The sequence below is a fragment of the Heterodontus francisci genome, chromosome 6 (genome assembly GCF_036365525.1).
Source record: "Heterodontus francisci isolate sHetFra1 chromosome 6, sHetFra1.hap1, whole genome shotgun sequence".
NCBI lineage: Eukaryota > Metazoa > Chordata > Chondrichthyes > Heterodontiformes > Heterodontidae > Heterodontus > Heterodontus francisci.
Window position 1 is genome coordinate 52,716,879 of NC_090376.1, and position 16,482 is coordinate 52,733,360.

The 16,482-nt window shown below is 46.6% G+C and overlaps 1 protein-coding gene across 7 annotated transcripts in view; it reads right to left on the reverse strand.

Annotated features, from left to right (window-relative positions):
• ift88 (intraflagellar transport 88 homolog) overlaps window positions 1-16,482 on the reverse strand; it is a 171,149-nt gene that overhangs the window by 107,931 nt on the left and 46,736 nt on the right. For all 7 annotated transcript variants that reach the window (XM_068033663.1, XM_068033661.1, XM_068033665.1 and 4 more), the window contains 2 exons: window positions 13,026-13,130; window positions 12,578-12,680 (listed from right to left, as the gene is read on the reverse strand). In XM_068033663.1, the coding sequence (XP_067889764.1) occupies window positions 12,578-12,680; window positions 13,026-13,130 (208 nt within the window). The remainder of the gene's footprint in view (window positions 1-12,577; window positions 12,681-13,025; window positions 13,131-16,482) is intronic.

Sequence of the window (16,482 nt, forward strand, 5' to 3'; positions counted from 1 at the left end):
AGAGTTCAATCCGGAGAAGTCCGAGGTACTGCATTTGGGAAAGGCCAACAAGGTAAGGGAGTGCACAATAATTGGTAGAAGTTTAGAGGAACAGAGGGACTTTGGAGTGCATGCCCACAGATCCTTGAAGGTGGCTGGACAGATAAGTAAGATGGTCAAGAAAGCAATACAGGATACTTGCCTTTATTAGCTGAGGCATAGATTATAAGAGCTGGTAGATTACGCTTAAACTGTATAAAACACTAGTTAGGTCACAGCGGGAGTACTGCGTGCAGTTCTGGCCACCACACTATAGGAAAGATGTGATTGCACTAGAGAGGATACAGAGGAGATTTACAAGGATGTTGCCTGGACTGGAGAATTTTAGTTATGTGGAAGATTGGATAAGCTAGGTTTGTTTTCTTTGAAACAGAGGAGGCTGAGGGGAGACCTAATTGCAGTGTATAAAATTATAAGGAGTCTAGTTAGAGTGGATAGGAAGGCCCTATTCCCTTGGTTGAGGTGTCAATAACCAGGGGGTATAGATTTAGGGTAAGAGGTAGGAGGTTTAGAGGGGATTCAAGGGGAATTTGTTTGTCCACAGGGTGGTGGGGATCTGGAACTCACTGCCTGAAAGGGTGATAGTGGCAGAAACCCTCATAACAGTTAAAAAGTACTTGGATATGCAATCAAAGTACCATAACCTACAAGGCTACAGACCAAGAGCTGAAAAGTGAGATTAGGCTGGATGGCTACTTGTGGGCCGGCACAGAAACGATGGGCTGACTGGCCTCCTTCTGTGCTGTAAATTTCTATGATTCTACGTGCCTTTAGAAGAATCCATTTAATTCTTAACAATTACATAGAAACACAGGAACAGAGGAGTAAGTCACGCAGCCCCTTTTGACCATCAAAATTTCCCACGACTTCTAAATTGAACACCTAAATTGATTTCAAGGTAGTGTTATGAACTCTACACTTTCTAACATGATTATGTTTTTTAAAATTGTGAGTTTTAAAAGTTTAATATGGAGTCTGGAAGGTCAAGTGACCTCACAACCACTCTGCTAAAGGACAAGACAGATCAAAGACATTTGTTTTAAAAAAAAGTCTGCAGGAGTAATACCTGAAGAACAATGGGTTTTGCCCTCCCAGACGTCTGGTTATAAAACAAGGAGTCAGTGATTCTGAAGATGCAAATGTACCAAACAGCTGTTAACACCTGGGAACAATGGAAGGCCCAGGTGGCTCTGTGAAACCAGACTTCTGGACTTTGCATATTAGAAAAGGACAATAAGCTATTGACTTTTAAGTCCAGATAAATTTAACAGATTTTTTGAAGGCAGACAGGCTGCAAGGAAGACAACCAGCACTTGCAGTATCGAGAGGGAGGGAAAGGACACGAGCCTCTCTCGGAAACCTGATACAGCAAAAGGCTGCGAAGACTTGAACCTGTTTTGAAGTTGAAGCTTGCAAAGAAGTAGAAGACCAGCAGGATCACCGGGAATCACCTTATTCATGATGTCCAAATTGGAAGTGCTCGGAGAAGAGGACATTGATGTTTGTAAAGGTCTGAGAGATCCAACCCATTGCAACTAGGAGGAGTTTGAGACTTCCGACCATAAAGATTGCGCCATCAAAGAGGACAGTGTAATGTATATGTGTGCTGTTATGTTTTCAAGTATTTAATAGATAAAGAAAATACGGTTCTTTGTAAATTGGGGTATCAGCTACTTACAAAGTACTATTTAGTTAATGGGGATTTCTTTTAGTTGTTGTAATACGTCTTAAATTGCAAAATCTTGTTGTGCAATTCATTAAATTGGTCTGGAGGTTCATATCTTGTATTTTTAACACTGAGGTTGTGACAAGTTGGGGGCTTGGGTCTGGGATACAAATTCAAAGACCATAAAATGGATACATTGGAATTTGCTACAATTTAAACAAACAAGATTTCACAATTACTTTTTCTATGCTCATAAGGAAAAGTCAACATGTCTACTTTTAATGCTCAAGCTTTTGCAGAAAGAGAAGATTTGACTCTCAATGATTTAACACAGTTAAAAGTGGATGTGCTAATGGCTGTAGCAGAGAGCAAGCTGGGGTTAGTTTAAAATCAAAAGCCAAAAAGGCAGTAATTGTTGAAGTGTTGGCTCAGCATTTAACCTTGAGGAAGACAAGGGTGATCTTGGGAGCTCTCAGATTGAGGTAACTAGAATTCAGTTACAAATGGAACTTGAAAAGGAGGAAAGGGAAAGGGACAGAGTTCAAAAGAGAAAGGGAAGAGAAAGAAAAAGAGAGGAACAAAAAGAGAAGCCTGGAAATTTGAACTGGGCAAAGAAAAGCTTAGATTACACAGACCGAGTGTGGCAGGAAGATTTCAGGATGAATCCAATTTAACTCCTGGTTTTGATTTGGCAAGCATTATTCACTTAGTGTCTAAATTCAGTGAGGAAGAAGTTGAAATGTACTTTGTGGCCTATGAAAAAATTACTACGAAGTTGCAATGCCCAAAAGAAAGATGGACAATTTTATTGCAAAATGTGTTAGTGGGAAAAGTGTTAGAGGTATATTCAACACTTTTGGAAGAATAGTCAAGTGATTATGAAGTGGTTAAAACTGCAGTTCTCAATGCTTATGAGTTGGTAACAGAGGCTTATAGGCAAAAATTCAGGACTTTAACAGTGTCAGACATTTATGGAATTTAATCGACTTCTCTGTCTCCATCTCTGGGGATAGGTTGTCTACCAATATCCATTATACGCCCACTGACTCCCACAGCTACCTAGACTACACTTCTTCACACCCTACCTCCTGTAAGGACTCCATTCCATTCTCCCAGTTTCTCCGTCTCCGACGCATCTGCTCTGATGATGCTACCTTCCATGACGGTGCTTCTGATATGACCTCCTTTTTCCTCAACCGAGGATTTCCCCCCACTGTGGTTGACAGGGCCCTCAACCGTGTCCGACCCATTCCCCGCACCTCTACCCTCACCCCTTCCCCTCCCTCCCAGAACCGTGACAGGGTTCCCCTTGTCCTCACTTTTCATCCCACCAGCTTCCATATCCAAAGGATCATCCTCCGCCATTTTCGCCACCTCCAGCGTGATGCCACTACCAGTCGCATCTTCCCCTCCCTTCCCCTGTCAGCATTCCGAAGGGATCGTTCCCTCCGCGACACCCTGGTCCACTCCTCCATTACCCCCACCACCTCGTCCCCTTCCCAGGGCACCTTCCCTTGCAATCGCAGGAGGTGTAATACCTGCCCATTTACCTCCTCTCTCCTCACTATCCCAGGCCCCAAACACTCCTTTCAGGTGAAGCAGCGATTTACTTGTACTTCTTTCAATGTAGTATACTGTATTCGCTGCTCACAGTGTGGTCTCCTCTACATTGGGGAGACCAAGCGCAGACTGGGTGACCGCTTTGCGGAACATCTCCGCTCAGTCCGCAAGCAGGACCCTGAGCTTCCGGTTGCTTGCCATTTCAACACTCCCCCCTGCTCTCATGCTCACATCTCTGTCCTGGGATTGCTGCAGTGTTCCAGTGAACATCAACGCAAGCTCGAGGAACAGCATCTCATCTACCGATTAGGCACACTACAGCCTGCCGGACTGAACATTGAGTTCAATAATTTCAGAGCATGACAGCCCCCCACTTTACTTTCATTTTTAGTCATTTTTAGTTATTTTTTCTTCCTTTTTTTTACATTCCTTTTTACATTTTTTACAATCTTTTTTTGCATTTATTTCATTTCATCTTAGTTTGTTCAGTTTGCTTACCCACTGTTTTTTTCAGGTTGTTTTTCTTCAGGTTTGCACTTGCTGCTGTTCAATATTCAGTATATTCACACCTAATCTGTACTAATGCTTTGTCTTTCAAGACACCATTAACATATTGTTTGCCTTTGCTCCGTGACCTTTTGGTCAGCTATGTGGTCTGGTCCAATCTGCACCTTCTCCTTTGTTATCTCTTGCCCAACCCCCACCTCACTTGTTTATGATCTGTGACTTTTCTAATATTTGTCAGTTCCGAAGAAGGGTCACTGACCCGAAACGTTAACTCTGCTTCTCTTTCCACAGATGCTGCCAGACCTGCTGAGTGATTCCAGCATTTCTTGTTTTTGTCCCTCTGACTACTCATCGGGTTGATGTAGGAGCAGCTACACCCATTAAACAGAACCCTTATCAACTCAATCCTGATAAATTGGCTCAGGTCAGAGGAGGTTCAATATATGCGAAAGAATGATACAAGTGAACTAGTCAAAGTAGCTTGAATTCACCAGTGTTGTTAATACCAAAACCGGATGGTTCCAAAAGATTTTGTATTGATTACTGGAAAGTCAATGCAGTAACTAAAACAGACTCTTTGCCAATACAATCCTCAAGACGTGGGATTGGATAAGTGTGAAATTCACTTTTTAATAGCAAAATTAAAAGTCCCCTTGACTGATCAAGCTAAAGAAATTTCCGTCTTTGTGACCCCAGGTGGCCCATTTCAGTGTAAGGTCATGCTGCTTGGTATGAAAAATGCACTGGCCCCATTTCAAAGGTTTACCAACCAGGTTATTGCTGGACTTGATGATCTGTTGGTGCACAGTAACACCTGGGAAGACCATGCTAAACACTTGGAGGCTCTGTTCGACAGGTTAGAGAGAGCCAGTTTAGTAATAAACTCAGCGAAGAGTGAGTTTACTAAGGCTAAGGTCATCTATTTAGAGCATGTAGTGGGTTAAAGTCAAGTTTTGCCTAGGGAAGCTTAAGTTCAGGCGATAATTGACTTTCCAGTCTCCAAGACAAAAAGGGAGATACTACAATTCCTCGGGATGTGTGGGTTCTAACGGAGGTTTGTTCCTAATTTCAGTACAGTAGTAACTCCACTGATGAATTTATTACAAAAGGGGGGGGGGAGGGCGGGTGACGATCCAGCAGACAGAACTTTGTCAAATGGCATTTGAAAAGTTAAAGGCCATTTTAATAAATCAACCTGTTCCAGCGGCACCAAATTTTGGCAAGCCCTTTAAAGTGGCTATTGATGCCAGTGCTACAGGCCAGTTAGCTTAACATCTGTCTTAGGGAAAACGTTAGAAGCATTTTTAAAACGTTATCAAAGACGGTATAGCAGGGAAATTAGAAAACCTCAAGGTAATCAGTTAGAGTCAACATGGTTTTGTGAAAGGGAAATCATGTTTAACCAATTTATTTGACTCCTTTGAAGAAGTAACATGTACTGTGGATAAAGGGGGTGTACTGTACTGTATGTAGACTTCCAGAAGGCATTTGATAAGGTGCCACATCAAAGGTTACTGCGGAAAATAAAAGCTCATAGTGTAGGGGGTAACATATTGGCATGGATAGAAGATTGACTAGCTAACACAAAACAGAGAGTAGGCATAAATGGGTCATTTTCTGTCTGGCAAGATGTAATGAGTAGTGTGCCACAGGGATCAGTGCTGGGGCCTCAACTTTTTACAATTTATACAAATGACTTGGATGAAGGGGTCAAAGGTATGGCTGCTAAATTTGCTGATGACACAAAGATAGGTAGGAAAGTAAGTTGTGAAGAGGACATAGGGAGGCTACAAAGGGATATAGTGAGTGGGCAAAGATCTGGCAAATGGAGTATAATGTGGGAAAACGTGAAATTGTCTATTTTGGCAGGAAGAATAAAAAAGCATATTATGGAAATGGTGAGAGATTGCAGAGCTCTGAGATGCAGAGGGAACTGGGTGTCCTAGTGCATGAATTGCAAAAGGTTAGTATGCAGGTTCAGCAAGTAATTAGGAAAGCTAACAGAATGTTATTGTTTATTGCAAGGGGAATTGAATACAAAAGTAGGGAGGTTATGCTTCAGTTATACAGGGCATTGGTGAGTCCATATCTGGAGTACAGTGTATTGGTCTCCTTATTTAAGGAAGTATGTAAACGCCTTTCCCGTCGGAAAACCCCAAGTCTGTTGCGAAAAGGCCGTTCCCGATATCAGCAGCTGTGAGCTGTGAAACTGACACTGTGATTTTAAAAAAAAGAACTGACCAATCATCTGCTGAGTGTTCCACTCTCTACAACTGTGCGAGACAGTAGGGGAGAGGGGGGAAGAGAGGGAGAGAGAGAGAGAGAGGGGGGGGAAAGAGAGGGAGAGGAGGGACAGAGAGAGAGAGAGGAGGGACAGAGGGGGAGGGACAGAGGGAGAGGGAGAGAGAGAGGGGGGAAGAGGGGGAGAGAGAGGAGGGACAGAGAGAGAGAGAGAGAGTGGACAGAGAGAGAGTGAGAGTGGGGGGACAGAAAGAGTGAGTGGGGGGGACAGAAAGAGTGAGTGGGGGGGACAGAAAGAGTGAGTGGGGGGGACAGAAAGAGTGAGTGGGGAGACAGAAAGAGTGAATGGGGAGACAGAAAGAGTGAGTGGGGGACACAGAGAGAGAGTGGGGGACAGAGAGAGAGAGTGGGGGCACAGAGAGAGAGAGTGGGGGCACAGAGAGAGTGGGGGTACATAGAGAGAGAGTGGGGGTACAGAGAGAGAGTAGAGAGAGAGAGTGGGGGACAGAGAGAGTGAGGGGGACACAGAGAGAGTGAGGGGGACACAGAGAGAGTGAGGGGGACACAGAGAGAGTGAGGGGACACAGAGAGTGCTGGGGGACAGAGGGGGGGACGGGGGGACAGAGAGAGAGGGGGGACAGAGAGAGGGAGGACAGAGAAAGGGGGGTCAGAGAGAGGGGGGTCAGAGAGAGAGTGGGGACAGAGAGAGAGTGGGGACAGAGAGAGAGGGGGGACAGAGAGAGAGGGGGACAGAAAGAGAGGGGGACAGAAAGAGAGGGGGGGACAGAAAGAGAGGGGGGGACAGAGAGAGGGGGGGACAGAGAGAGGGGGGGACAGAGAGAGGGGGGGACAGAGAGAGGGGGGGGGACAGAGAGAGGGGGGGGACAGAGAGAGAGGGGGGGACAGAGAGAGAGGGGGGTCAGAGAGAGAGGGCAGAGAGAGAGAGGGCAGAGAGAGAGAGGGCACAGAGAGAGAGGTGGGGAGAGAGAAGGGGAACAGAGAGGGGGGTACAGAGAGGGGGGAACAGAGAGGGGGGAACAGAGAGGGGGGACAGATAGAGAGTGGGGGCAGAGAGAGAGGGGGGACAGATAGAGAGTGGGGGCAGAGAGAGAGTGGGGGCAGAGAGAGAGTGGGGGCAGCGAGAGAGTGGGGGCAGCGAGAGAGTGGGGGCAGCGAGAGAGTGGGGGCAGCGAGAGAGTGGGGGCAGCGAGAGAGTGGGGGCAGAGAGAGAGTGGGCAGAGAGAGATGGGGTAGAGAGAGAAAGCAGGGACAGAGGGAGAGGGAGAGAGAGAGAGGAGGGACAGAGAGACAGACAGAGGAGGGACAGAGAGAGAGCGAGGAGGGACTGAGAGTGAGTAGACGGACAGACAGAATGAGTGGGGAGGACAGAGAGTGTGAGAGCGGGGGGACAGAGAGAGTGAGTGGGCGTACAGAGAGTGGGGGTACAGAGAGTGGGGGTACAGAGAGGGGGACAGAGGAGAGGGACAGAGGAGAGGGACAGAGAGAGTGGGGGCAGAGAGAGAGTGGGGGCAGAGAGAGAGAGGGGAAACAAAGGGAGAGAGAGAGAGAGAGAGGAGGGACAGAGAGTGAGTGGACAGAGTCAGTGGAGGGACAGAGAGAGTGAGTGGGGGGACGGATAGAGTGAGTTGGGGGACAGATAGAGTGAGTGGGGGGACAGATAGAGTGAGTGGGGGGACAGATAGAGTGAGTGGGGGAGAGAGAGAGTAGGGGGGGACAGAGAGAGTGGGGGGGGGACAGAGAAAGAGAATGGGGAGACACAGAGAGCGAGTGAGGGGACAGAGAGAGAGAGGGGGGGAATAAAGGGGGGGATAGAGAGAGGGGGGGAAACAGAGAGAGAGAGGCGGGCCAAGAGGGAGGGGAGCAGAGAGAGGGGGGACAGTGAGAGGGGGGAGAGGTGGGGGGGGGGAGTGAGAGAAGGGGGAGAGAGAGGGGGGAGAGAGAGGGGGGCACAGAGGAGAGAGACAGAGAGGGTGTGGGGGCACAGAGGGGGGAAGAGAGAGAGAGAGGGGACAGAGAGAGGAGAGAGAGGAGGGAGAGAGAGGAGAGACAGAGAGAGAGAGTGGAGGGACATAGAGTGAGTGTACGGACAGAGAGAGTGAGTGGAGGGACTGAGAGAGTGAGTGGACGGACAGATAGAGTGAGTGGGGGGACAGAGAAAAATAGGTGGGGGGATAGAGAGAGAGAGTGGTGGGACAGGGAGAGAGAGTGGTGGGACAGGGAGAGAGAGTGGGGGGACAGAGAGAGAGAATGGGGAGACACAGAGAGTGAGTAGGGGGACAGAGAGTGAAAGTGGGGCAGAGAGAAAGGGGGGCAGAGAGAGGGGGAAGAGATAGAGGGGACAGAGAGAGTGGGTGGACAGAGAGAGAGAGGGGGGACAGAGGGGGGGGGGACAGAGAGGGAGAGGTGGGGACAGAGAGGGAGAGGTGAGGACAGAGAGGGGAGACAGAGGAGATGGTCAGACAGAGAGTGGGGGCAGAGAAAGGGAGAAGAGAGAGAGGGGACAAAGAGAGAGAGGAGGGACAGGGAGAGAGAGTGGAGGGACACAGAGAGAGAGTGGAGGGACAAAGAGAGAGAGTGGAGGGACAGAGAGAGTGAGTGGAGGGACAGAGAGAGAGTGAGGGGACAGAGAGAGAGTGAGGAGGCAGAGAGAAAGAGTGGTGGGACAGAGAGCGTGGTGGGACAGAGAGAGTGGGGGGACAGAGAGAGTGGGAGGGACAGAGAGTGAGATGGGGGGGCAGAGAGAGAGAGTGGGTGGAAAGAGAGAGAGAGTGGGGGGACAGAGAGGGGGAAAGAGAGAGAGAGGTGGGGACAGAGAGAGAGGGGGGAGAGAGGGGTGAGAGAGTGGGGGCAGAGAGAGAGGGCAGAGAGAGAGAGTGGAGGGACAGAGAGAGAGAGGAGGGGACAGAGAGAGAGAGTGGACGGACATAGAGTGAGTGGAGGGACAGGGAGAGTGAGTGGAGGGACAGAGAGAGTGAGTGGAGGGACACGTAGTGAGTGGAGGAACAGAGAGAGTAAGTGGGGGGACAGAGAGAGAGAGTGCGGGGACAGAGAGAGAGAGTGAGGGGACAGAGAGAGAGAGTGAGGGGACAGGGAGAGAGTGCGTGGGGACACAGAGAGAGTGGTGGGGGTCAGAGAGAGAGAGAGGGGGCAGAGAGAGGGTGGACAGAGAGGGGGGGAAAGAGAGTGGTGGGACAGAGAGCGTGGTGGGACAGAGAGAGTGGGGGGACAGAGAGAGTGAGATGGGGGGGGCAGAGAGTGAGATGGGGGGGCAGAGAGTGAGATGGGGGGGGCAGAGAGTGAGATGGGGGGGTCAGAGAGAGAGAGTGGGGGGACAGAGAGAGAGAGTGGGTGGAAAGAGAGAGAGAGTGGGGGGACAGAGAGGGGGAAAGAGAGAGAGAGGTGGGGACAGAGAGAGAGAGGTGGGGACAGAGAGAGAGGAGGGAGAGAGAGAGGGGTGAGAGAGTGGGGGCAGAGAGAGAGGGGGCAGAGAGAGAGAGTGGAGGGACAGAGAGAGAGAGGAGGGACAGAGAGAGAGAGGAGGGACAGAGAGAGAGAGAGGAGGAAGAGTGGGAGAGAGAGGAGGGGACAGAGAGAGAGAGTGGACGGACATAGAGTGAGTGGAGGGACAGGGAGAGTGAGTGGAGGGACAGAGAGAGTGAGTGGAGGGACAGAGAGAGTGAGTGGAGGGACAGAGAGAGTGAGTGGAGGGACACGTAGTGAGTGGAGGAACAGAGAGAGTAAGTGGGGGGACAGAGAGAGAGAGTGCGGGGACAGAGAGAGAGAGTGAGGGGACAGGGAGAGAGTGCGTGGGGACAGAGAGAGAGAGGTGGGGGTCAGAGAGAGAGAGAGGGGGCAGAGAGAGGGTGGACAGAGAGGGGGGGAAAGAGAGAGGGGGGACAGAGAGAGCAGGGGACAGAGAGAGCAGGGGACAGAGAGAGGGGGGGGGGACAGAGAGAGGGGGGGGACAGAGAGAGAGGGGGGACAGAGAGAGCAGGGGACAGAGAGAGGGGGGGGGACAGAGAGAGAGGGGGGACAGAGAGAGAGGGGGGACGGACAGAGAGAGGGGGCAGAGAGAGAGGGGGCAGAGAGAGAGGGGGCAGAGAGAGAGGGGGACAGAGAGAGAGGGGGACAGAGAGAGAGGGGGCGGAGAAATAGGGGGGATCAGAGAGAGAGTGGGGGTCAAAAATGCACATTTGTTGGTTGTTTTTATTAGTAAGATAAATTTTTAATGCCTTTATCTTTCGAAATTTGCTCACCAGCCCCCTGGGCCAAGCAAAAATCATAATGCGGGACTCCGCCCGAAAAGGTTGCACAACCCTGGTTTATAACCTGAACGATGCAAACAATTCTTGTTCGAATTAAAATTTGTCTCTAAGGACTCTTCTTTTTTTGAATTGAAAAATATAATTCATTCTAGTAAGCATTCAACCACTTTACAGCCCAAGTGTTGTTCTGACAATAGGTCATTGACCTGAAATGTTAACTGTTTCTCTCTCTACAGATACTGACCTGCTGAGTATTTCTAAAATTTTCTGTTTTGATTTCAGATTTCCAGCAACCACAGTATTTTGCTTTTGTATTTGTTGTTATATCTGCTTCACAATACACTGACACCAATTACTGGCCATTGCTTTACTCAACATTAACCAGTGGTAACAGAGGAGACTGTTTTCTAAAATGGCTGTGGCTAAAGTTAATCATCATATTTAGTAATAGTTCTAAGAATATAATAAAAAGCAATGTGTCACTAGCTTCAAGACTCGACAAAAATCACAATATTTTCAACATATACAGATACTTGCTGAAAATAGAGACATGTTGTCGAAGCTTTTCGTCTTGCACTCATCAGGACAATATGCAAGAATAACCAATGTCGGGGGAAACAACTGCATGAGAAGAGAGTGCTGATTGGTTGGCAAGTAAACTGATTGGTAGAGGCAACTGCCATGGAAAAAAGCACCAGTTTACAGTGACTGATAGTTAACTGCCAAGCTTTGTTTGAAATTTAAACCAGGCAGCTTGACTCTGATTGGTTAATGCATTGCCCTGAGGAATGAACCAGCGAATGGCTGTCACTTATTTTGTTCAGCTGAAACAGGTGCAATGTGTGTACATGTTCTTTCTGTCTACAAAGAACAGGGCCCTGTGTACTAATATATGTAACTTCCAATACGTGCAAATGTGCCACACTGCAAGCCCTACTGACAATCTTAAATTGGTTGTCAGCGTAATTCTTAGCACACTGCAGATTATTTAGCAAATGTTGTCCAATCGCGGAATCATATCTAATGTTGGACACTATGTCTTGGGTTTTGCAAGCACGGGCTGGTTGGGTGTAGCCTGTACCTTGCCCGTTGCGAACAGCGGAATGGACATACTGTTTGATATGATCTGCCAGTCTTTGGGAGATACGGCCTATATACCTAACATCACACTGGCATTGAAATTCATACATCACATTACTCATTTGTGTGATAGGCAGGACATCTCTTTGGCTCAACGGCAGCATCCTGTTAGTGGTGAACACCACACATGTTGCCATGGCACAGTAGCAACATGAAGCAGCTAGTTTTACCTGTTGCTCAAACTTTTAGGATACATTACCCTTCCAGGGTAATTTCGTAAGTCTGCACGATATACTGCAAGGAATTATCTGATCAGGGTAACTATTGTCACACAGGATGTCTTTGATTTGCCCCATTTCAACATCAAGCTTGCATGGTGAGCAAATGGCTTGGGCCCTATTTATGAGGTTGTCGATAAGACCATTTCAATGCCAGTGTGATGGTAGGTATATAGGCCGTACGTCCCAAAGACTGGCGGATCGCATCAAACAACATGTCCGTATCAAACACAACGGGCAAGGTACAGGCTGTACCCAACCAGCCCGTGTTTGCAAAATTCAAAACACAGTATCCAACATTAGATGTAATTCCGCGATTGGACAACATTTGCTAAATAGTTCGCAGTGTGCTAAGAATTATGCTGACAACCAATTTAAGATTGTCAGCAGGGCTCGCAGTGTGGCGCATTTGCATGTATTGGAAGCTACATATATTAATACACAAGGCCCTGTTCTTTGTAGACAAAAAGAACATGTACATACATTGCGCCTTTTTCAGCTGAACAAAATAAGTGACAGCCATTCGCTGGTTCATTCCTCAGGGCAATGCCTTGACCTATCAGAGTCAAGCTGCCTGGTTTAAATTTCAAACAAAGCTTGGCAGTTAACTGTCAGTCACCGTAAACTGATGCATTCTCCATGGCAATGCCTCTACCAAGCAGAGTTCACTTGCCAACCAATCAGCACTCTCTTCTCATGCACTATAAGTTGTTGTTTTCCCCTACATTGGTTATTTTTGCAAGTTGTCCTGATGAGTGCAAGACGAAAAGCTTCGACAACGTGTCTCTATTTTCAGCAATTCTCAAGTTCTGTACTACCAAACGACTATTTATAAACAAATATACAATAAAGTGCAGCACAAAACAAAAAACCATCCTGATTATGAATTTTTTAAAAAATGTACTGTACATCAATCTTACCTGCATTATTGAACATTTTGTTTTTTACTATCACCTGATAGGTATTTAATGCTTCTGCATACATGTCATTGGCTGCATATTGGCTGGCTAAATTGAAAAGTACCTAAGGAAAATACAATCAAAAATAAAGCTGTACAATTTTAATACTTGCACTAAAGGATCAACTCAAAACATTATAATTTAAAAAGTATTATCTGCATTGTACTTTATTACAACTCCATCAATACATTCCTAAACAACCAAATAAACTCATTTAATATTAACCATAGCTGAAATTACAGAAAAATTCTCAACATTTTCAATAGCATATGCTTGAAAATGCTATAAAGTATTTGTTTTTAATACATGTAGTTACAAAACCAAGACTTTGGTAATCAGGGTTAAGCATCATATTTGGGCCAGATTTTAATCTCATGAAGCATAGCATATCATTCAATATCCAACTCACTGAATAAGTAAGATCCAGATTGATGTGATCTGAAGATGCTGTTTGCTCTCTCTGTCTCACCAGTATCCTCTCCTTTCTTCCAGCTTCTTTTGCTTTTTCTAGAGCCTGAAACAATACAAAAAGAATTACGTACTGTTTAAAAGTTTGAATCTAAATATCAGATACGTCTCAAAGAAAACTACTGAAAACTCAACAGGCTGTGCATCTATTTTTGAGCTCGTTATAGGACACTAAGTATTAAAAACAAAACTGAGGAAAAATAAGTTAAAATGGTCTGGTCTAGGTGCTAACTCACATATTCCCACTCAGCCAGGTATAAAGTTGCACTGGCAGATGCATGTGAGAAAGGCATCCATTGCATTTCAGCCAGGAAATGAAGCACGTTTAAAAAATAAATACCCTAATATTGGGCTAGGCAAATCAAAATAATTTACATTTGTATAGTACCTTTAATGTAGCAAAATGCCTCAATGTCAGAGACAAAAATAACTGAACAGCCAGCAGTGATAAGACAAGGGTTCAGAATGGTGACAAAAGCAAGGCGGCCCATTCTAAGCGAGCTTTTGAAAAATGGAAGAGCACACGGCATACAAAAAATGGGTAGGAAAGGACCTACTGGTTCAGAAGGCACGTGCCACGCAATTGTTAATGCATTATACATCCCAAACTTACACTCCCCACCCTATCCAAAGTCATGTAATCAGTTGTAAAAGGCAAAAAAAGAATTAAAACCCCCAAGTCAATCAGGGAGGGGGAAAAGAAAATCTGGAAAATTCTTTTCCTACCTCCCCCCAGCGATTAAACCAGTCCAGGAGACTACCCTTGCCCTGATTAACGGTACCTGCCTTTTGTACCAGATTATCTCCACTCCAATCAGAAACAAGACCAGCTCTCACTTGAAGGAATTCAGAAAATCAGCATTCACTGCACAAACCAGCAAAATGTTGTACAGATCCAATACTTATGTTGGATCCAATGTTATTGCTATTACTGAGACTTGGTTGAGGGAAGGGCATGATTGGCAACTAAATATCCCAGGATATCGATGATTCCGGCGGGATAGAGAGGGAGGTAAAAGGGGTGGAGGAGTTGCAGTACTGGTCAAAGAGGATATCGCAGCTGTGCTGAAGGAGGGCACTATGGAGGACTCGAGCAGTGAGGCAATATGGGCAGAACTCAGAAATAGGAAGGGTGCGGTAACAATGTTGGGGCTGTACTACAGGCCTCCCAACAGCGAGCGTGAGATAGAGGTACAAATATGTAAACAGATTATGGAAAGATGTAGGAGCAACAGGGTGGTGGTGATAGGAGATTTTAATTTTCCCAACATTGACTGGGATTCACTTAGTGTTAGTGGTCCAGATGGAGCAGAATTTGTAAGGAGCATCCAGGAGGGTTTTCTAAAGCAGTATGTAAATAGTCCAACTCGGGAAGGGGCCATACTGGACCTGGTGTTGGGGAATGAGCCCGGCCAAGTGGTTGAAGTTTCAGTAGGGGACTACTTTGAGAATAGTGATCACAATTCCGTAAGTTTTAGAATACTCATGGACAAAAACGAGAGTGGTCCCAAAGGAAGAGTGCTAAATTGGGGGAAGGCCAACTATACCAAAATTCGGCAGGAGCTGGGGAATGTAGATTGGGAGCAGCTGTTTGAAGGTAAATCCACATTTGATATGTGGGAGGCTTTTAAAGAGAGGTTGATTAGCGTGCAGGAGAGACATGTTCCTATGAAAATGAGGGATAGAAATGGCAAGATTAGGGAACCATGGATGACAGATGAAATTGTGAGACTAGCTAAGAGGAAAAAGGAAGCATACATAAGGTCTAGGAGGCTGAAGACGCAGCTTTGAAAGAATATCGGGAATGTAGGACCAATCTGAAACGAGGAATTAAGAGGGCTAAAAGGGGTCATGAAATATCTTTAGCAAACAGGGTGAAGGAAAATCCCAAAGCCTTTTATTCATATATAAGGAGCAAGAGGGTAACTAGAGAAAGGATTGGCCCACTCAAGGACAAAGGAGGAAAGTTATGCGTGGAGTCAGAGAAAATGGGTGAGATTCTAAACGAGTACTTTGCATCGGTATTCACCGAGGAGAGGGACATGACGGATGTTGAGGTTAGGGACAGATGTTTGATTACTCTAGGTCAAGTCGGCATAAGGAGGGAGGAAGTGTTGGGTATTCTAAAAGGCATTAAGGTGGACAAGTCCCCAGGTCCGGATGGGATCTATCCCAGGTTACTGAGGGAAGCGAGAGAGGAAATAGCTGGGGCCTTAACAGATATCTTTGCAGCATCCTTAAACACAGGTGAGGTCCCGGAGGACTGGAGAATTGCTAATGTTGTCCCCTTGTTTAAGAAGGGTAGCAGGGAAAATCCAGGTAATTATCGACCGGTGAGCCTGACGTCAGTGGTAGGGAAGCTGCTGGAGAAAATACTGAGGGATAGGATCTATTCCCATTTGGAAGAAAATGGGCTTATCAGTGATAGGCAACATGGTTTTGTGCAGGGAAGGTCATGTCTTACCAACTTAATAGAATTCTTTGAGGAAGTGACAAAGTTGATTGATGAGGGAAGGGCTGTAGATGTCATATACATGGACTTCAGTAAGGCGTTTGATAAGGTTCCCCATGGTAGGCTGATGGAGAAAGTGAAGTCGCATGGGGTCCAGGGTGTACTAGCTAGATGGATAAAGAACTGGCTGGGCAACAGGATACAGAGAGTAGCAGTGGAAGGGAGTTTCTCAAAATGGAGACGTGTGACCAGTGGTGTTCCACAGGGATCCGTGCTGGGACCACTGTTGTTTGTGATATACATAAATGATTTGGAGGAATGTATAGGTGGTCTGATTAGCAAGTTTGCAGACGACACTAAGATTGGTGGAGTAGCAGATAGTGAAGGGGACTGTCAGAGAATACAGCAGAATATAAATAGACTGGAGGGTTGGGCAGAAAAATGGCAGATGGAGTTCAATCAGGGCAAATGCGAGGTGATGCATTTTGGAAGATCCAATTCAAGAGCGAATTATACAGTAAATGGAAAAGTCCTGGGGAAAATTGATGTACAGAGAGACTTGGGTGTTCAGGTCCATTGTTCCCTGAAGGTGGCAACGCAGGTCAATAGAGTGGTCAAGGAGGCATACGGCATGCTTTCCTTCATCGGACGGGGTATTGAGTACAAGGGTTGGCAGGTCATGTTGCAGTTGTATAAGACTTTGGTTCGGCCACATTTGGAATACTGCGTGCAGTTCTGGTCGCCACATTATCAAAAGGATAATGCTTTGGAGAGGGTGCAGAGGAGGTTCACCAGGATGTTGCCTGGTATGGAGGGCACTAGCTATGAAGAGAGGTTGAGTAGATTAGGATTATTTTCATTAGAAAGACGGAGGTTGAGGGGGGACCTGATTGAGCTGTACAAAATCATGAGAGGTATAGACAGGGTGGATAGCAAGAAGCTTTTT